This window comes from Lonchura striata, chromosome 3, assembly GCF_046129695.1.
Source record: "Lonchura striata isolate bLonStr1 chromosome 3, bLonStr1.mat, whole genome shotgun sequence".
In the NCBI taxonomy this organism is placed as follows: Eukaryota; Metazoa; Chordata; class Aves; order Passeriformes; family Estrildidae; genus Lonchura; species Lonchura striata.
The window spans coordinates 6782717-6805699 of NC_134605.1; the positions used below are offsets into that span (position 1 = coordinate 6782717).

Here is a 22983-nt window from a genome sequence, read left to right on the forward strand (position 1 = left end):
TGATCAATCTTGCTATGGTAATGCCAGCTTAAGCAGCTTTTTGTCAACCTTTTAACTTGTCTGTGTAGTTATGTTGTTGTTTCTGGTTGATAATAGGTCAGAAACAGACAGCATCCCAGCAAGAAGAAAGTTTTGAAATGGAGGAGAGAAGCAAGCAAAGCACCTAAAGCATTAGTTGGCTTAGAGACTATACCTATGAGTGTCAGGCTTTGGGTGGATACTGGCTTCTGGATTCAGGATTTTTTGGTGGGCATTACCAAGACCAGCTTCTGATGCATTCTTGTGTGAATATTGTTGTCTGCACATGTTTGTCAGTCTTTTCAAGAAAAGTTATGGGGAAAAAAAAACCTTGTCTGCCTGAGCCATGTCCTAAAAAAAGTAGGACAAGTATTGAGTGGAATATTTATGTTAGATTGTTTCTGTGAGCTTTTAGCTAATTAGGTGTTTTAACTTTCTTATAAGTGCTGTTATTTTGTTCTTCTCATTGTTCCTTAAATGAAAATGGGAATTTATGACTCTGAAAACTAAAGAAGGTAAAAAGAGAACATGACTATGTGAATAACAAGGTGGTATCTGATCCTGTCAGGAAAGCAGGATACTTCAGCAGAAATGCCAAATGTAACAAAATAAATGTTTCAGGAGTCTAGAGTGAGAAGTTCAATGCTGATCAAAACAATCTGTAAATATTGTATAAGAGTGTAATTTCTTTCTTAAATGAGAAGCTGTAGATTAACAAAGTGCCAGTGATGTAAAAGGGGCTAGGGAAAATAAAATTTGGATCTTATGCTTGGGAATAAGTGTCTTTCTTTTTGGCGGTCTTTTCCTCTGACTCAGTACTTTTAGTTGGTTCCATGTATTTCTTTGAATCTTGTCTTGAGAGTTTCTGAAAAAAACAGAAAGCATGTTCTGCCTACAGCAAAATATACCCTGAACTGACCAGGTTTCTTCAAAACTTTGTGCATTGTTTCAGTCACTCAGGGCAGAGCATTCTCTGGGCCAGCTCCTGGGTAGTGAAGTGTGTCTTGCTTACTGAAGCCAGTGAAAACTGCAGATACACTGCAGTGCTGTGGACAGGCAGTGTGATGGAAAAATAGCCTGAGTCACAGGCACACAGTTCTGCACTAAACTAGGCATGGGCTTAGGCAGGGGCTAATCACAGGACTGAATTGTAGCATTTGGAAAATTAATGAGTCTTTTGCTGATCGTTTTTCTCCATGGTGTATTTTTCTCCTTTTTTTTTTTTCTAAGGGATACTGCCAAGTAGATTTCGTTTGAATTTTTTATTGAAAGCTAGTAATATTATTTTTGACATTAAGAGTGCTTTAAACACTGTTCCTTTGATTCCACCTTAGCTATTTACTTCTATGGGAGCCAAATGAGACTTTTTTTTTAATATAGGTATTCATAATGGATGCAAGTGAATCTGAAAAGTGGTTTTCTTTTCCTCTTTTTCTGTTTCTCTAGGTTCATTTTGTTTTCATGTCACTCAAGATAAGCTAGTTATAGGTTCCTATTTGTAATTGCAGAAAAGGGGAGAATGGACAGCAAAAAGCTCATAAAACTTGGTATGGACAGCAACAAACAGGAAGCAATAGCTGTGATACTAATTAGGCTTTATAAGAATCTTATAGATGGCCTGATGTGGGTGGACTGGCAAGGTATTTTAAAATGTCATTTTGCTGTGGATATTGCTTTTTTAATTTCTGAGAAACACTTGTGTTTGCCACACTTTTAAAATGGTAGTGTATTGCTGCAGACATTAATTGACGTTCTTCCAGCAACTACAAGCACTTTAACAAATGGGCTGAAAGGTTTTGTAATAACGACTTAAAAAATTGCACTTTTCAGAAAAGTGAACTGTTGATTTTTTTATATTTTATATTTATATATCTCTAGAGTATGACTACTATGTGCCCAAGTATATGACAGATAACTACAATTCTCAGAAAAGATACCTTACATAGAAAAAGGTTATAATCCTATTTTATCCACTCAGTTTTTGAAAAGAAATAATTAGTTACAAAAAGTAATTGACAGGGACAGGACTTGAGTACAGGTTGTGGTACTTATTCTTTTTAGTCCACATCTGGTTTGTGTCTACAGGCTTTGGTAACTCACAGATATTTTTCTCTAAGATCAGAAGTGCTTTGAAGGTGTGAAATATACCAAGTTCAAAATTGCTCATAACAGCAAGTAGAAAACAAATATCTTTTTTTCAGTCCAGAAAGGAGTTGATGAGCAGGGGTTTCATGGATGAGTCCTGGATTCAATACCAGGAAATGCTTTCAGAAAAGAAACAAGATGATACACAGCACCACAGGATTATTAGAGATATAAAATTTCTAGAAATAAGAGCTGCATCAAGATAAGAAACATTTTCTGAATCATTCTTCCCTGTCTTTCCTCCTTCTATGCAATGACAATCACTTTATCACCAAAATAATTTTTTAATAAAAATCCATATGTGACATAGCAAAGCACACAGAAGCAAGTGCTGAATACCTTTTATGAAATCGATAAATATAATTCATTTTGGAATTATAAGGAATACACCTTAATTTAGAGATGGAACTGGTCACAAAGATGCATAAATGTCAAAAAGGGGGAAGGAGGGAGTGAAGCTGCTTTTCTGTCTCCTTTGTCAGCAGTCCCCTTGCCCCATTCAGCAGCAGTCCTGTCTTTTCCTGAGTTATCCTTTTGCTGTTCCTGTAGCAGCCCTTGTTGTCCTTAACTCACATTGCCAGATTCAATTCTAGGTCAGCTTTGACGTTCCCAGTCCTGTCTCTGCATGCTCAGGGAGTGTCCACATCTCCTGTGATTCCTTGTTATGCTTTGTTTTATCAGTTCCTTGCTCATCCATGTGGTCCTCCTGCTGCTCGCGTTTGCCTTTCTGCTCGATAGGATAGACTGTTCTTGAGTTTAATGGAGGTCATCATGGACCCATCTTCTCACCAGGACCATTATCCCATAGGAGTCTTCCATGGGAGGAGCAAGACCCCTGAACAGCCTGAGCTCTGCTCCCTGAAGCTTAGGGATGTGATCCTGATGTGTGTCTTACATCATCCTCGAATGGTGATTCACAAAGTGCACCAAAAATGGCTGGTGGTGTAGAAAACGTGTCATAAAAGAATATGTTCCACAAAATAGTTCTTTAGGTCATTAAAAAGCAATAGAAGGATAAGCTTTTAGTATTGTGTAAGGTGGCTTGAAGAGTAAAAGTGGTAATTGTGATGTTCAGGAGTGGGAAGATGCAAAGGGCCTGTACTGCAGTTAAAAATACCTGGAGTGGCTTAGTTGGCTGTGTGGGCCAGATGGGATTGCACTGGGCTGGGTTTTGAAAGCTGCAAGCCTGCAAGTTGCAAACAGGATAGCAGGTGTGGCAGCAGAGGGTCCTCTTGACCTGCAGGATAATTTCACACTGGCCACAGATGAGAATGAAGTAAAATAGGTATTTTTTTTTCAAATCCCAGGAAGCATTTAAAACAGAAAAAAACTACTTATTTACAAGCCTCATAATCTTAATAAAATGTTGGTGAGAGAAGACAATGGTTTTGCACATCTGCTTTTCAGGTATAAACATAGTTTAGAAGTCTTCCTGTCCAGTTGAAAGGTAACATAAAACTTCTCAGCATCTGTCAGTATATCTCTGCTCAGAAAGCAGAAGAGTATTTTTTGCAGTGATCACCAGCCTGTGCCAAGAAAGGGCATGGCTTGCTTTTTACACTCATAACAACTGCAACTGTATTTAAGTTTCAAGCTTCAAACAATTCAGACAGAGAAGAGACAGCTTTTAGTCACATCAATCTCATCAGCAATTTGAGAAGTTACTATAGAAACTGTAACAGCAGAAACAATAAAAGGAAATAAAAACGGAAGGAGGAGAGAATTAAGATCTTTGAGAATTTGAAGTAAAAATAAAAACAAAATACAAGTAAGTAGCTGAAACTGGTAATAAGAAACCTTTTTCTTAATTCATATAAATATGATTACAGAAATTTGAGAGGGAAAATACCTGCTAAGGCCATTATGCCATTTCTTTGGGGTCAATATAGGATTGTGAGCTATTCCACAGGATATTTTTAGGAGGTAGTCCAGTCTTGTTGTCCGATAAGAGAAGTCCAATAAGAGTATGACATAGATGTGGTGGGCAATGATACTCAAAAGCAAGAAGATCTTATAAAGCTGTTTTTAGATTAAGTTATAGCTCTATAGCATAGTCTTGGACCACATAGCTGGAAACTGCTTGAAGAATATCTTGATTTGATCTGTTACTTAGTTCCTCTGTAAAACTAAACCAATAGTTAGATACGCTGTCTATAGCACATGACTATAACTTCAGTCACTCAAAATATTTTTATCACTTTTTTTTTAAATGCTGGTTTGTATGAAGGATGGAGTACTTAAAAAAAGTTACAGGTTCCAATAAAGAGATGGGATATTTTTACAACCATGTAATATGCTTATGTTGAAAGAAAACCAAAACAATTGTAATAATAAATTTAGTTGCCACTGGTGCCTAGATTGTATTATAGTTTCCACTACCAGTGGAAGGAGATCCACAAGGTGGATACAGAAATGTCATGCAGCTGTCCTGAAATAAAAATGAGTTGCATTATATTTAAAGAAACCCAAACAGACAAAACCAACTAACAAACCAAAACATGGAAAGCTAATTAAACAAATCTACTCTGTAATGTGTCGGAATAGTTTCATCCATCACAATTCATTGTTTCCATTTTGCCTATAGTGGTTTGTCTTTTATTGTTTAGTATTGTATAGTAGTAGTAGATGTTGCTCCTATTTTTTTCTGAGTATTTACTTGTATTTCTATAGCATTTATTTGACAGTATTTTGTACATAAATCATCTTCCTCATTTACTGTACAAGTGTTGACTTTGCCAATGGGGTGGATATTTCCCGTAGCAAGGGCAGACCTAATTATTTCAAAACCAGCTGTGATTACCAACACACCCAGAATGCTATAAGTGTCTCAGCTAAAATTCCATAAACAGCTTTTCCTTTCAGATTTGAAATTTTGAAATGCTGATTTCAAAATAACATCTTTCTGCAAAAAAACTGTTTTTCTCCAGAAGGGATGTCAGCCCTAATATTACTTAACAAATTCATATTCCTGTGACTGCACTCTGTTAACATAAAGTCCTACACTAATGCCATTGATATGTTCTTTGTCATCCTTGCTTTCTCATTCCTGCAAGAATAAATCATCACACACCAAAGCAGGATAGCTGTGGCATTCAGTAATTTTTGTGTATTTTAAGCCAAGTTTCCCCTTTCATTTTTTGCCAGTAGAATGTAGGCCAAAGGCCTTCAGCACACATCAGTCCAGGAAATATTCACTAAGCAAAGTAGCCTGAAATCCTGCCCTGTGTAGCTTTGTGCTAGACACTGTAGCCCCCGAAATGTTTGTGGCTAAATCTATTCAGGTTTCTCCATAGGAACCATGATCAATATGAACCCTGAAAGGCCTTAAGCACTGGAATTTTTATGTAAAAAATGAAGATAATTCTTTTTCCTTAAAATTAAGTAAAGATTTTTCACCCATTCTACAGGCTGTCTGAATCATCTGTCTCACAGAAGTCATGTCAAAAAAATCTAGTATCAATTTTCTTTTTAAATAGGGCTAGTGAGATGTCTAAGTGATATGGTATATGTACTGCCATGGAGTTGCACTGTAAATTCACATGGGTCTCATCCACATCATCACAGGAAAACTGCAGAGCTCTGAGTTCAAGGAGCTTTTCAGTTTGAGGCCATACATTCAAATCCACTGTTTTTCCCGGCAGTGTGAGCTCAACTGCAAGTAAGGCAGAGAGAATGTGAAATTCAGTGAACCAAAAAAAGAACAGGCAGAAAGATGATGAATATGTACTAATAAGAGACAGAAATGCAGTTCTGGAGCCTGGAATATGTGTTTCCTGTTTCCATTACTTACTTCATCAGAAGTACTTGAGTGCAGAGGCAGTCTCTCGCCAAAGCTGGATGATAAGTAAGGAGTGAGTCAGGGAATTTTTGGGAAGAGAACGGCTAGTATCAGGCTAAGATTCTTCAGTGTTCTCTGGAGATTTGAGTTTTCCATATACTTCTTGGTTTTCTGGTGAAATAATTTAAACAAAACTTCTCACATGTCCAGTAATCATGGATTCTGAAGTATATGCTATGGCAGTCAGCAGTGGAAGGACTTGTGTTTGACTATATAAAGTATTTTCTACTAGTAAGTCTCAGAAGATTTGCATCCCACAGGCTAGTATTTAGTATCAGCAGGCAAGTTGACTTACTCCTTTATTCCTGATCTGGAATCCCTAAAGAACCTCTCAATTCATGAATGTGCTGCAAAACCATTTTTTAAATATTTTATGTAGCTAATGTCATTCTTATGATTATCAGAATCATCACATTGAAAAGATCATGCAGAAATGAACACATTTAACTGGAGCAAGACTTCAGTGTTGTGCAGTAAATAAATGCAGAGGGAGAGGGTCTGTCAGATGGGAGAAGCCACAACAGTGTCTCCTTTGGCCAGCTCTGTGCAGCCTGGGACCATTTGGAACTGGAAACAGCACTGTGTTATCTTCTGTTTGAAGGCAGATCCATAAAGCAAGTATGGATTGAACTAAGGTTGTACAGACCATAAAATCTTGTCAAAGTAGAAGTCTCAACAATAAAATATCCAGATCACTCAGTGTTCATGAGTGCATAACAAATTTCAGGTGCAATAAACTGCTGCAGAATCAAGCATCCCAAAGGTTAGCAAGATAACCAGTATGGCAGCATCCAAGGATTAAAATGATTAATTCAGTGAGTAAATGTTGGCTTTTGTGAAAACAATTAACTGAATTTATCCAGTGCCTTATGAAGGATAAATAAACCTTTTTCCTAGAACAGGGGAACAGTATATGGAAAAATTTTTAAATGTTATCATCTAAGTGCTTTGAAATATATTAATGGTCACCATGCATTTCAAGCATGGGTTTGTTTTCCCATCTCTTTTCCTCAGTGCTTAAAGGTGGAAAGAAGGGCACTGTGGTAAATCTGCCCTTTTCTTCTGATCATTTTTCCTTCTGAAAACCTGTGGCAGCATTGGTACGTGCTTTTTGCTGAGACATTCCTTCGTATTTCATATCCTGTTGAATGAGCTGCAAAATTAGATGCTAAAGATACTATTTTAAAGTTAATAGGATAGTGAAAATCAACTCTGTAGTTGTTGACAAAAGCTTAACAAACCAGGTAACCTGTTCCAGGCCTCAGATTGCTGTTTTTTTAAAAAATAAACAATTCAACCTTACGGATGCACTGCACAGTTTGTTAGTTATTAATAAACCAAGGTTTTTGGCTTTAAGATACTGTGTTTTGGATATATATATGCATTAAATACTAAGTCAAGAGAAGCAAATTTGTGCGTTACTTCAAGATACTTTCTTACGTTTCAAAAAGAGAGCAACTTCAACTATTTATAAACTGTAATTAAGTTTCTTTACAACATGACTCATTCTCAACAAGCAAGTCCTTTTTCTTTTGCTTTCTTATGAACTGTGTGGGAAAATTAGGGTTCAATCAGTGAAGAATTTGCTCAATGCTTAATTACCCATAAACAGCCCTCCAAGTTCTGCTCGTGTAGTGCTTGCATAAAGACATTATTTTCCCCACTCTATGGCTGTCTAAAAGTTGACTTTTAAAAAATGATCTGTAAATTGTAATGTAGCAGAAAGCAACGTTTTACTGGATTCTTTCTCCAGTCTGCTTCTTTAAGTTCCTCTTACATTAACAGTATGATGCTTAGGAGAGCCAAAGTAAGAAATCATCAGATTTAAATTACTTAGAGCATGGAACTAAATTAGAAAGCTTTACTTTCCTGAATGAGCTAATTGTTTAAATTTTCCAAAGGAAATGTTTCTATTTCTGCGAGAGAAGGGGTAAATGGGACTTCCTCTGACATAATTTTCATTTTAAATCTTGAGTTTGACAGCAGCATTTTTACCTTTATAACCAAATATTACTGCTTAACTGCATGACATGTATAAGCTTGCTAGTTGAAGTGACTCACTTACGCAGATGAAGTTATTTTTAGGGAGATAATTTGCACTGTTTAGAAGAGAGGAAAAAAGGGAGAGAGAGTCCTACTAAGAGCTAGATCTCTCATTATAGTTTACAGAGCTCATGAACCCAGCATCCAAGCAAAAGATGACTAAGCAAGGGGTCTATTGGTACTTTCAGGAATTTACAGACATGAGTCATCTGCTTATTTTCTGCAGACATATCACCAGGGTACTTTGTGAGTCAGCTGTTATTTGGGAATAGTACTTGTATTCAACATGAATACGTTTTTGTAGTTCTTGGGTAACTAGCATGCCAAACCAACACAGGCTTTTATAGTTTGCCTAGTTCAGGTGTTAATTTACAAAACTGATGTGTTGTTCTTAACTGTGATGCATTTTTCATGGCAAAGTGTGAATGTTGTCTTGCATGTAATTACAGTAACACCTTTGTCATCTTAGATACTACGTGAAAGCAGATCTGATTTTGTATTAATGTACAGATTGAGAATCAGACTGCCTACACATGACCAGGTAAAAAGAAAAATTTTCTTTATTAAGCCATGTGGGATTATGAGCAGAATTTGACCTTTCATGTCCAACACACCTTGCCAGCATTAATTACCAGGGGCATTTGCTTATTTTTTTCATTCTGTGCACCAACAGTGTCAATGCACGGGCACCCACTGGGACAGAAGCAAGTTCTTGCCTTCCTTTCCTATTGCTGAAATAATAGCTGACTACCTTGAGATATGTATAACACTTTAAACTCAAGGCTATTTCCTGTTTACTGGCCTTTTAGGTGTGGTTGTGTTCCAGAATTAGGGACAGGTTTTTTTACTTGGTCTGGACTCATCCACACCTTGTATTAAGGAAACACTTGGGTTAGAAAACTGGAAGTTTGACGATTTCAGGTGAAGGGTATTATTTATAAATCAAACGCAGTTTAAATTTTTCAAAACTCTTCTTGCAGTTCAGGGTAATACTGCTGCTGTCCAGATGTGGGATGCAGAATTTTTAATCTAGTTCGATTATCTGATTTATGTGATCAGTTTATAATATAAGTAATTCCTGAAAATTCCTATACAGATTTTGGTTAATAGAATATATTTTGGTGGTACTTTCTCATAACAAATGCAGGTGTCACTCTAGTGAGAGTACTGCCTTGATTATCCATTTTAAACAGCATTTCTAGTGCTAGGTACTTTGCCCTGCGAGCCTACCTTTAGTTGTAGGTAAGAGAGAAAAATACTATTGCTGCTGGCGTGTGTTATGTAGATGGCAGTTTTGAAGGGAAAAATTAATGGAAGTTAGAAAATCTCAACTAAAAAGTCAGTACAAGGACTAAATTATTTGAATTCTTTGCTAAAGTTTGTTATTCCTCTCACAAAAAATAAATGATAAAATAAAAAGTATGCAGACTTGGTTTCTCTTAAGGAGTTGATACTTAAGAATGAAAAGGATACACTAGAGAAACAGTTTAAGCACTCAGAGCTGAAGTATTATATTTATAAGATTAAAATAGAGAATCAGTCTTCTTGATTCTTTACCCTTTTCCATGGTGTAGTCCTTCAGAGACTGAGGCACACACATCACTTGGGAGGGGAGGAGACAGCGTGCTTGCTGATAAACGTCCAGGTTACACCAATGTTTTTCAGGGTTGTAATTTAGCAATCACATTATAAAGAGGAATTCGGCAGAGCAATCTTTGAATCTAACCTTTGTTAAAGCAGTGATCTGCCCTCAAATTAGCAGAACTCTGCCCATGTCATTACTGCTGAAATATGTGCTGGAAGCTGCTGTGTGGGCTGAGTCACCCGGACTCGGGAGTTGTCACGTGTGGCTCAGACACTGGGTCATGAACTGAGCCAAAGCTGTCCTCCACGGGAGGATTTGTTGGATTTTGGGACTGTGGCTGGAATAGCACATTTGATTTCGTGTGCTCCATGGCTATAAATGTTTTTATTCCTAGAGCTTGGAGGGTCCTTTAGAGAAAAGGGAGATACGGTGTAGCTGATGCACATCTGAGTATTTAGATGTGATTAGATAAACTGAAAAATGAAGGAGCTACCAGGATGATAGCATGGAATTTGGGAAATAAAACCTGTCTTACACTGATTCTTCACTTTGTTAGCAGAGATTTCACAGGAAGTGCTGGAATCTCTGGAAGTATTTAAAATTCAATTCCATTGCAGTGTTCTTTCACTGTGCAGAATATAAAAAATGTGATTTGGAGGATATCAAAAATTATGATTTTAGGTGCTTTATAAATTAAGCCTACGCCTTTAAAAGAAATTAACATTCTTCTGTTAATTTGGGTGTTAGATTAGACATCTAATATTAGTAATTCAAGTCTGTTGTCATAACTCAGTTTAGCTACAGATTCCTGAAACCTCCTGAAATGAAAAGTAGACCAAGAAAATAAAAACTATAATTCTAACAATGAAAAAGTTAAGTTAAAAAATAATTCGGACCATGAAAACATACACAGCTTCTAACTGTTGTGTACTATTGTATTGTTCACCAGACCTAGCTGATCATGAGACAGTGATAAGCAAAGGGAACTAAGAAGTTCTGATTTTTATTTTTAGTGGGATATTTTGGGTATTGATGACTTCGTGGTATGTTTTTAGTTTTGTGGGAGTTTTCTTGTCTAGCAAATGACAGCGAGTTGAAATCTTTTCCAGCTCATATGACTGAATCTTTGTACATTCTGTATCAAATAATTTGGCTGCTTTAGGACACAGAGAGCTGTAAAATGAGGATGATAATGATTTGATGTCCATGAGGACATGAAAACATATTGGTTAAATCAGATAAAGATAAACTTGGTTTTTTAAAGTAAAACAAAACAGAATGTATTTTGTGAAATTTTGAAAGGGAAGATTTCACTATAAAAGTTTTTTTTTTTAATAACTAAATAATCCTGGTGGAGATTTTATTATTAACATAGCAATACACTAGCTAAGCTTTTTAAAAATCATGTACTTTACAAAAGTGTTTTGGTAAAGCAAAGTGTCCCATACAACAGTAGGTTGGAATCATTGCTTATGAGAAATGCAGAAGGGTTTTTTAGAACTAACCATCAGTTTCTCCTTTTCTGACACCTTTAAACCAATAGAATGGTCTGATATATTCCCAATAAGAAAAAAAAAGAAAAAATACACTAGGGTATTTTTATAACATTTTTTTCCTTTTGAATTGCAGTTGACCTACCCCTCTACTTTCCTCGAGACCAACCGACCCTAACATTTCAGTCTGTCTACCACTTCACTAACAGTGGCCAGCTGTACTCCCAGGCCCAGAAGAATTACCCCTACAGCCCCCGATGGGATGGCAATGAAATGGCCAAGAGAGCAAAGTAAGTCAGATTGTTGTTTCCTACTAATCATTCCATTTGTTTCATGGTCTTTGGTGGGTAAAAATTTCATGGATGTAACCGTACATTTTCAGTGTTACAAAAGCTGAACCTATTCTTGTTCTCATCCAGCCCTGGCATTGCTGTAGATGAATGAAGACAGATACTTACTACTCATGCTTATTGCATTAGTGCCAGAGGACTGAACAAAAGAAAGCTCTTCCTACTAGGCTTTGTTTGGCACAGAGTGGTGACAGTCTCTGCTCTGGAGAACTTCCAGCCTCAGGAGATGAGATAGCCCCCAGCAGGAGTAACCTGCATGGTAGCAGTCAGTCTAGGTAACTCCCTGGGGTTGTGAGAGTGTTGAGGGGACCCTGAAGGGAAGCATGTGAGATGGAGAGAGCAAGGAAGAAAAACCTGAAAGATCTGGAATTAGGCTGTAATGAAAAGGCAAGGAAGAACAGGAGGTAGAGCAAACCACCATTCCAGCATAGGAGGCAGTCCTATCAGATCTTGAGAAAATTATCTGAATATCTCTTGCTTTATTGCCTTTTTGGATGGAAACAGAGAATCCCTGTCTCCTTCCTCTGCATTTTTTCTGCAAGGCCTTGTTTTGGGCTGAGGAGAGATCACTTCAATCTGTGTATTCCTTTAGTTAATGATGACAGGGCAGCCTCACAGAGAAGTTCTGTTGCAAGGGCAAGCTGCCATAGGCAGTGGTGTTCCCAAAGCTAGATATTGTCCCTATCTTCTCATGGAGCAGAGCAGATTTTACCTGAATGAGGAGAGTCAGGGTTGCTGCAGTGCTTTAAATTTGCAAAGTGTAAAAATGTTAGAACAGCAAGAGATTTAAGCAGGCTGATTATCATCAGTTGTTCAGCATGAAAAAGCATCAAACTGCATAAATCACAATGCGTATTGGGATGAACATTTTGAATGACAGTCAGAAGATTAAATTAAATCAGCAAATATGCATAAAGAAGAGTTCAAACAAAAATAGTTCAAGCTGAGTAAATCAAATGAGTGGCATGGTCAGAGACTATAATTTGGAAATAATGGAAGCAAACAACAATTGACTGATGCATTTGTAGATTTATATACTAATTTAAATTCTATGGAAAACATCAAGTAACATTTGATTTGGGATTTTAATATGCATTGTAATAAAAATATTTTTGGTAGTATTTGGTTTTGCCACCATACTGTTTATAGGAGCACTATTTCTTAATCAACTATGATTTTTTGTATGTATGGACTTTCTTCTATTCTCTAGCAGGATATTATGAGTATTTTGTTTACCAAAAAAAAAAAAGAAAGAAACTCAAAAGAAAACAAGAAGAACAATAACTGGAAGCATTACTGTGGGTTTTTTTATGACCATACTACAAAATGCATTTCTTTTGTAGCTGAAAGCTTACAAGTACCTATGTGCTGTCTGCTAAGTGCATTCACTTGTGAGTGCGTGTATACAAATGGACTTCACTGCCCTACACTTGAAATTTAGAAGTATTACAACAGTTCTCTTTAAAAGCACTAAATGTGTACACTTACTATCACATGTATGTTTGGAGAGGTTATTCACTCTTGCGTTTGAGCCTCTGGATTGAAGTTCCACCCCGGGTGCGTAATATGAGCAGGATGATGAGAAGCGGGGGAAGGCAGTGCTGAGATGTCTGAAATAGCAATCACTGAGCTGCAGGGAGACAGAAGCTGCTCCAGTTAAAAGCGCTTCGCTTGCAGGAACAGCTAGTGATTCCTGAGTAGGTACCATAAATAAATCTGGATCAAGAAAAATATGATGTTATGATACATGTGAGCATATTTTAAGAAAGATTTTTAACACAATTGAGCATCTTATGTAAACAGTTTTTAAGATATTTGCTAGGGCTTCTTAGAATAAGTTAGTGTGTTTTAACATAACCAAATAACTTCTTAGTCTACTTAATTTTTACCACAGACATGTTATGGACCAAGAATATGGGAATACATGTTGATATGTGGGAGAGCATTCTAATGAGATGTATTAATTCAAACAACACATAAAAACTTCCCAAATAAAAACAGAAAAAAAAATACATTATTTACCCTCTAGAAACAATGTCATTCTACTCTGCTGAAGTAAATTTAGCCCTGGTTAAATCTGAGACAACTTGTTTGTGTTTCTAAATACTGTCAATTAGGTTTTGCTTATATATAGTCTTTTTCCCTCATAGCAAAATTGTCTCCCAAGTGCTCAGCATTCTTTGAGACAAAACATCTCTGTTTATCTTCCTGGCCATTGCTCTAGGGCCAGGATCTCCCACTTGATATTCCAGTATCTGACCAAGTTCTCCACCCTTCTCAGACTTCAGGGATCAGTGTACTCTATCTTCCTCAGTGGGGCTAAAGACACCATTAAGGACAGCTTTTGCTTGCTCTTGCACCAGCTATAGAAGCATCATCAAGTTTGAAATGGCATCAATCACAGCTTTCCTCATCCTCAATTTTGGCAAGCCCTGCCTCTGTTTTCAGCAACTCAACACAGCCTGTTTATTCATGGGCAGAGCTGTCATAAGTTCATTCCAAAGGGACTTTGATTCTGTGCCCAGCCTTCTCCCAAGGTTGTTTTGGTGTGGGTTGTTGATTTTTTTTTCCCAAACAGATGAGCCCATCCAGTTTCTTCAGTGTAGGGACTAAACTTGAAAGTCTTGGTATCCTTGCTTATCTCTGTGGCCCCCAGCAGAAGTAGGCATCTCTTTTGAAGTTAGGACTTAACCCTTTGCTGTAGCCTTGAGACAATCAGTAGTAAATATAGGCAGAAGCAAAATTAGTTCCCTAAAATACATACATATAAAAGTAGATTGTATGCATTCACACCTAGAGACATATCACCTATATCTAAAAGGCAAATCTCATATCAGAGTATCATTTTAGCTGGATCTTTTTTATTCAGAGAAAAAAACTGCCCATCTTCTTACTGAAGTTGTTGGACCAATTTATATCTGTCTCATAAAGTCCATGAAGTCAAGCCTCTTTTCTGTGTCTTCTTAGACAGATTTTAAAATCACTGGGCTCCACTGTAGCCCACTGATTTAGATTCCTCACTAAGAGATAGCATCTGGTAACTGAAGCTTGCTATTGTCTTAGCCCAGGGGTTGCCCTCTGGCGTTATTTAATTCTGAAGGATGAATCAAGTTCTGATTTAATAATGTGATTTCAATTGCCTCCAGATTGCTTGTTTCTCAGCTAACACAAAATTTTAACCTGTTCCCCAGCTAGAAACAGGGAAACCAATAACATTAAAACTTTCTTACAAGCTGCTGAGATACCATTTCCTTTCAGTTGGTATCTCAGGCTTTGCCTCTTGTAGGTCATTTATTTATGTGTCTGTGGCCTCCTGCGTAAGCAGCTTCTCCAAAAGTTTTGGTCCTAAAATACAATGGCAAGCCTAAGAAAATACAGTAAATTATGGAAAGTTAGCAGCCTTGTTTGTGGTGTACGTGTGAAGTAAAACATCTCTGTGCAGTTTCCATGGGAAAGCTTTCTTGTCTTTTTGCTTAAATAGGCATTCAAGTGTACATAAATGGAGTCTTTAAAAAACGTGCTGACTTGAAGCCTGGGATTTTATGAAGGAATACTGTAAATAAAGCTTGTTTGTTTATACAAATGAAATTCAGTTCTCAGATGCACTCTGGCCCAATTTCTGTCTGACCCAGTGCTGCTCTGTAGACTTAGATTATCCTTCAGGGGAGAGCAAGTTAAAACTCAGTTTATTCTTTTATCCTACATAAATCCACCTACTCATCATTAAAAATAGCAGGAACATGGAAAACTGGTATCACAATAAGAAGTTGTTCCAAGGGTTCATATTCCCTTTTTTTTCCAAGTTGGCTGACAAAACAGGTTTGTGAATGGCAATGTTATCCCTGACCATTCATCGGTGTTTGCTGAATGTGGTGTTAAATTTTATATATCCCTTAGGGCATTCAGAGGGTGAAAGCTTCAAAGGGCTCAAGTGCTCTCTACTTTATATTGGCTGTTGCTCTGCCATGAGGTCAAGTGCATCTTCAGATTATATGCAGGTGCATCTTGTGCAAGCCACAGCTGCAGCTTCAGTCTGTGCTCAGCACAAGAGTGCCATGGTTAGAAGTGCCAGACTGGTGAACTGGTCCATGGCATTTTCAGCCTCAGTCATACCTTTTACTTGAGTATCAGCAAATTAGATGATGTCTGTCGTGTGTATGAGTGAGGCCCCCCACTACAAGAAAGCCCTTGAGGTGCTGGAGCACGTGCAGAGAAGGGCAGTGGAGCTGGTGAAGGGTATGGAGCACTAATCCTGTGTGCAATGGCTAAGGGAGCTGGGGTGCCCAGTCTGGAGGAGAGGAGATTCAGGGGTGACCTTGGGGATTGGCCTCTTCTCCCAGATAACAAGTGATAGGACAAGAGGAAATGGCTGCAAGCTGTGCCTGGAGAGCTCTAGTTTGGATATTAAGAATAATTTCTTCCCCAAAAGCGTTGTCAAGCCAGGCTGCCCAGGAGGTGATGAAGTCACCACTCCTACAGGTACTTCAAAGGTCTGTGGATGTGGCACTTAGGACATGGTTTAGGGGTGGGCTTGGCAGTGATGGGTTAATAGTTGGACTCAAACTTAGAGGTGTTTCCAGCCTTAACAGTTCTGTGATTCTATGATTACATTTACAGATTACAATATTGCATGTCTTAGTCTAATAAAAGGATATTTGAAAATAAAAAGGGACAGTTATGTTGCTGTTTAGACATATCAGTTGTAGTATGTCAAAGACTTGCTGTTCTATTCAGTTAATTTTGTGTGCCCTAATGATTTTTTTTTATTAATTTGAAATTAACCAGTTTTGACTCATCCATTTTTTAATTATTATTCAGATTTCTTTCACATTTTAGGCAGAATATCTATTACTATATTTCAAATTTTTTAAAAATAACAACTTGCACAATTTTCATGAAACTTTTGAGATCCAGCTATGCTGCCATGAATCTCACTATAAAATTTACATGTAAATATTGCACCCTTTTTTATATCTTCTCTTCTTGATAGGTGTAATAAAGGTAATAAATATTTTTTTTATTCTTTGGGTTGTATTTAAGGGGGTTTTTTTTTGCTTATTTGTAAAAGTGTCAAGTTGTATTTGCCTGTTTTATATGATTTTGCGTGCACATTAGTCATCTTTAAGGAGCAGTTTTCCAAAAACTTACTTATTTGCATTACATATACTCACCTCACAAAGCTTTTTGCATGACCATCTTTGTCTCTATAGCATGTTCTCTTAAAATGAAATTCATAAAAATGAGAGTGAGGAACAAAAGTAGGAACATCATTCTTCTCTAGGAGACATCATTCATCTTGGTACGTCATTCTTCTCCAGGTGTGTGTGCCTGTGTTCAGACACTTGCAAGGCTCAGAGGATTCTTTCTGAAGAAGAATGTCAGCATAGGTGCAACTAAAGGCTGAGGTGGTTAGCTGGGTCGCTTGTTTAACTTTGGTTTTTGGTAGTTTTGCATCAGAAACTGAACAGAAGTGATTTCCTTGCCTGAAATCAAGTAAAGCTGACATTTTGTTGCCGCTGGTGGGCCACTCCTCAGAACGGAAAAGGGACAATACACTGTGACAGCCATAACGAGAAAAGATGTGGCGACCCAGACGTGTGAAGCTTACGAAGAAGTTAATTTGATTTTATACACCATTAAATCAAAACTGATTTTCTGTGGGAGTGTCAGCTGATTAAAATTGCATGGGAACAGTAAAAAGGAAAATGGAAAAGGTTACATTTTGTTAAAATACTTAGTGATTGCACTTGTAGTGTGTTCTGCAGTTGATTTACCAGCTAAACTTAATAACAAAATTATTTTGATTGTAAGATATAACAGGTAAAGTAGATAGGACTTTTAATTAGAATTTTCCCAGTACATCCCTTTATTTTTACACAGTTCTTCTGCATACAGTACAGAATATGGTACATATACATGATAGTCACACTTCTTGAGTCATATTTTTCATGTAGTTTTCTTTAAATGTCTCCCTGGATAATTAAGTCTGACTCTTAAGTTATGGTATGTTAGTTTCTGACAGGTGCCTGCCAGGGATCTTCAGTGCTGTCATGCATTATGTGGATTTCAGCCAAGACAGAAGGGCCTGGGTATTTGTTTCTGGTCACTTCTCATTAAAGCTTTGACTGTAGGAAAGAAAAACAACTATTTAAAGATAAGGAGTATAGGTGCTATAGGAAGTGCATAGAAATAAAATCTGTTAGGCAATTAGTTTTTCTGCGATTTTGTATAGATACTCTGTATATGTGTGAACTGTACATATGTGCATTTTGATATATAGTAAATATTCTTTCTGCAAAAAAGTATTCTCATTTATTGACAAGAGAAATGCATAGAAGAGATTGGAGAAGTTGGCATGGTATAAGTGGAGCATAATAGCACTTTGCTGGAAGACAACTGCTTTGTAGGAATGAAAGGTTAGAATTTAATGTAGGTGGTTCTTGGATAACTGGGATTAAGCGGCGTTCTAGAAATACTGTGAAACACAGTCACTGTCTGATTTGGCTTTATTAGAGAACTCCATTATACATTTATGAAAGCTGCTAGTTCTATATTAGAGCATGAAATTGCAGTTAGGCACTTGCACAAAATATGTCCTCCCTTTCTCGAGAGAAAAGGGTAGAGAGAAATACATGGGTTTGGAAGGAGCTGAGATTTAATAGCCCAGATAAATACTGTTGCTTGATCAGTTACAAAATAAACAGCTGAAGAAAAATAGGAAGTGAACTCCATAGTCTTGTCTTTTGAGTAATACTCGTAATTGTTCCATTAAGCTAGGTAAAACTCTGCATTCGTTTAACCCACTATCAGTCTGTATCAATAAGTAGCAGTGGATGCCTGTGGAAAAGCATGGCAAAGCATGTGGTCATATTTCCACTCTATGTTCTACCATCCTCAAGGATTTCTTTATCCCTACATTGCTGTTAAGTAATTTCTCCCTTTACTGTTTCTGTGATTTTCCTTCTGTTTCCTTTTCTGTTACTCATGGTGCATTCACCATGCATTTATACGATGATGTAGTGATATTGACTGATTTACTCTTTATTCTGCTTCTAACAGCATCAATTTTGATTTATGCATACAGATGAAGGCTAGTTAAAGTGTCATTTTAGCACCGACATCTCCTTTCTATCTGTTTTTCAGAGCTTGTGTTTTTTGTGGTAGTAAAATTATGTCTTTTTCCTCACATACTGATAACCTGGTATGTTATCTCCCAGTCTCTTAATACTGTAAGAACTGTCAGCAGTTCCTCATAGTTGTGCCTTATTTTTCCTTCCCTGACTACATTGTTAACATTAACAGACCTTTCCATCTTCCTTTGCTCACTTTTGCATATCATGTAGGAATATGAACAACACAGGTCAGAACACCCACTTTTGTGCTCTTCTCAGGTGACTCCCCCCTAATGGTATTCATCATTTATTCCTGTTCTTTTCTTTGTATCTTGACCTGCTGTTTTTCCACTCATGGATCTTTTCTCCTTCTGTGGTAATTTAGGGGTTTTTATACCTTTGAAAAGTCTTCTCAAATACCTGTAGGTAAGTTGAGCAGTGAGTGTCACTTGAATTTTTCTTGCCTATGTGGTTTTGATACCTTAAGAACATAGGAGACTTGAGAAGCACACGTTTGGCTCCTACCCAGTATAACATATTTACTCAAGTCCACTAATTTTGGACTATTTATGAATTTTTGTAATAATTTCTATTAAAAGTTGTAATGTATGGACATGAGATTCATTGAGCCATAGCTCCTTCTATCGTCCCAGACATCCAGACCTTTTTTTTAATTGACATCACACTTCTCTGCTTCCAAGCTGTTTTAAGCAGGAGGTTACAAGCTATTTAAGAGTTTAACTTTCTCACACTTGAGTTTCTCTAGAACTTGGGTGTGATTGTAATCTGGGCCTGCTGATTTGGTTGTGTTTTGTTCATTTGTTTATTTTCTTTTCTGTTGACATTTCTGCATGAGTCGAATCTTTTGGTATGTCTCTTGGAAAGCTGGATTCTGGTATGGCAACATCTTTAAGCACCTCCATTTCATTTAGTCTTTGTGAATTTATTTCTTCTGAGAATTCTTTTTACTTTTTGACCACATTTTGTACTGTTTGACAAGTGTTTATTTTGAGGGTCACAGCTAATTGGTTCCTCAATTTTGTATTTGTTTTATTCTGCTTTTACCTGTTAGCATAAAGGTTTATTTCTGCGTGGTTTTCCCCTTTGGATGGATCTCCAATCTTTTGAGCATTTACTTTTACTTCTGATAGCAAATATATATCCTTTGAATAGCGAAGAGAAACAACTGCTTTAATATGTTTTATATAATCACAGATGTGTGGCGTCTCATCTGTTTCCTTCTGACTGGTTTGTCCTAATGAATATCCAAGGAGGTTTCTTTTATGGTTTGGTATGTTGCCTTCGGCCTCTGTTGATAAGCAATCTGGCAAAGCAAAGAGGATGGCATGATGAAATCAGTACTTTCACCTGCAAGCAAACTTTGTTTTCAGGGATGCTGGTTGTCAGACTCGTTATGGATGCATCTGTGGTGTAACTCTTCATTTCTGCCTCTTAATTACAATTAAGGGATTCAATAATCTCCTAAAGATCATTCAAATTCTATTATTACTACTGTGAGCTCCTCTCTTCTTGAATCTCTACACTTGTCTTTCCTTACAAACTTCATTCCTGAACGTATTCTTGCCCAGTCTTTTCTGCTTCCTCATACTACTTACATCATCACAACTCTCACACATTCTTTACCCTGCCTTTTATGCTTTGAAGAGGTTCCTAGTTGCATCTTGTCTCACATTGACTCTCTCCTTCAAATCTAATAAAAAGTTGGTTAAATAATTGCTCTCCAACAGCAGAACTCATTGTGCGTTTACATAGCCTAGATAAGAGGAAATAATATGTACCTTGAATAAACACTATCTCTTTAAGAAGTTAACCTTTACCTGGAGTGGGAAAATATGGCTATGGCACTTCAGCACCTAGGAAAAATAAAGCAGACTTGTCATGCTGTAGCTCATAGGACTGGAAATTTCCTGCAAGTTAGCAATGTATTTTAAAAGACTCTATGAAGATTGAGTTTTTCCATGATGGCCTTGGAATATCATTCTCATGATCCACTGATAAGAAAACAGAGTGACCATGCTGTGATCGAGATATTCCAATGCGCCCTTCACAGACACCCACTACCCTGTGGGGAAAATGGAAGTTAAGAAAGCAGAAGCAAAATTTGCTATGATCTAAGACCACAAACCTTCATCTGACTGAAGTACATCTATTTATGTACATTGTGGGGAAGATGAAGGAAGTGAAGTGTTTTATCTCTTGAACTGACTGGCAAGCAGAAGGCATTGATGAAGCTGTTTCCAAATGAGAAGGTCATTTTTCTGTGTGTTCTTTGGAACACTTAGATTCACTGTGTCTGTGCAATACACCTTTGTAAATTTTTAAATATCTATGTCAGAAATCTGTGAGACATTAAATACCAAAGTCTTGATTTCCAGGTGGTTTTAAAAAGTTACTTTCATAGTTACTGGCCATGGTCTGTATGAACTGATTATGTCCAGTAGCTGTTATTTTTATCTGTTGTTGTCAGTAAAGCTTCATGCATTTGGGAGGACGTACATTCTTGGAATCAAAATTAGCATCTTTTACAAAGTGATAACCCTACTTATGCTGCTGCTTTAAAATAAACATTAATTGCCAGCCTACATGATGATCTGCAGGCTTGGCTCCACAGCAGTTCCCTAGAACTCCCTTCCTTTATATTTTGCTTTTAGTCAGGTTGTTATATTTATGGTTGTTTCATGCTTTGAACAGATTGTCAAAATTAATTTTCCTTTATGGTAAGTTGTGCAGTAAAGTCATCTTAATTTTTACAGTAGACCAGTGTTGAATTCTTCACTTTATTTATAAAATCAATCGATACCATAGGTTTTTGAAAATTATTCAAATGTATAACAAAATGAAAATTTAATTTTTATTTATGTTTGCTTCATATAGATTAAAGCTACCTGTTAATTCTGCAATCAGCAAACTGTTGAAAAACATGTCTAAATATAGAAATTTTTTGTACCTTTCTGTGTGACTTGGATCAGAAATGGCAGTAACTCCAGAAAGAACTTCTGGAGGGAAAAGACATTATTAGTAAAATACAGAAAACAGCTTTTGGACATGAGTGAATATTAATGTTTAAATTTCTGATATGTACTTGGTTTCACTAGCTCTGCCACTTCTATTTCCTGTTGCAGTTTTGGTTTGTTTGTAATTTTGGAGACAGGTTTCTCTTGTACGGTATAATAAATGGAGCTGAAAACAACTGTATTTCTTAAAAACTTGCATTTTGATGGCTGCCCACTGCAGATCTCCAGATCTCTTGATGCTTGATTACTGTTCTGTCTGTCCATCAGCCTGGCTTCACAGTCAGTGCCTTGCATAGACTGGCAGGTAGAAACAGGCAGAAAAAATTTACTAATCTTGTGGGTAGTTCGCAATAAAAGGAGGTAGAGAGAGAGAAATATTAGAAGAGAAAGAGAGATTGTGATGCATTTGTTTTTTGGCACAAGGAAAAAAAATTGCTAGCAGCTTAATGGCATTGTGCACTGACTCCTTTTTACATTTGTGTGTTTAGCCAGTTACAGTAGCAGTAATTCAAGAACTATTGTCTTGCTGTTGTATAAACACTTCAGATGTTTGCTTGGCATCACCAGTTCTGGAGATGTATAAAATGGAGAACTGTGTAGACATTGTGTTTCACATAAAAGCAAAATATTTGCTATAGTTAAAGCTGCCTAGTAAGGAAATTATAAACCACATCCCAAAGAGGGTACCATCACGAAGCTTAGTTTAGAAACATGAATACATGCCAAGTATCATTATGTATATTTGAAGTGAGAAAGAAATCCTGGAAGGTACCTATTTCATTCTGCTGCTGTGCTCGAATAAATTTTTGTGATGTTCAGATATGAATTGTGGATAAGAAATGCTTCTGTCTCCTGAGTGCCTTGTGCATTCTGTAATTGTCTTGATTTTCATTAGCTCCTGAGCCTTTGCCACTTGGCACCTGGCCCTGTTGTGGGCCTGCCTGCTACAGCACAGTTCCAGCTAGGCAATCAAAAGTTAGAGTGCTGAGAACTATTTCTCACTTCAGTTCCTTAGGTGTGGAGACAATGATACAACTATCATTTACTCCTAATGGAGGTGTCACAGGATGTCTGCTGTAGAGTTACTCTCCTGTTACCCCATAGTTATCCCAAAGCAGGAGATGGGCTTATTCAGCTTTGCTGCGAGTGCTCATGTATCTTTAGCCTGGTGAGGAATGCTGTGGAAATGCCTATGAATAAATAGGCAACATGGTTCACCCAATGCAAATATGTTTTTAATGCATTATATATGGTAAAAATAGCAAAGAGGTTCAAATGTCTCATGTCTGTGTTTAAAAGGAAAAAGCTACCCCTCAAACATTGGCATGAGGCCTATTGCAAGAATGGGCTCTCAGTAGGTATCC

At 37.1% G+C, this 22983-nt stretch overlaps 1 protein-coding gene across 3 annotated transcripts in view; it reads left to right on the forward strand.

Annotated features, from left to right (window-relative positions):
- The window catches only part of BABAM2 (BRISC and BRCA1 A complex member 2), a 159314-nt gene that overhangs the window by 128843 nt on the left and 7488 nt on the right, over window positions 1-22983 (forward strand). For 2 of the 3 annotated variants that reach the window (XM_021552247.2, XM_021552258.2), the window contains exon 11: window positions 11259-11412. In XM_021552247.2, coding sequence (XP_021407922.1) covers window positions 11259-11412 — 154 coding nt within the window. Of the gene's footprint in view, window positions 1-11258; window positions 11413-17484; window positions 17507-22983 lie in introns of those variants that run through there. The other variant, XM_021552268.2, reaches the window with a different exon arrangement.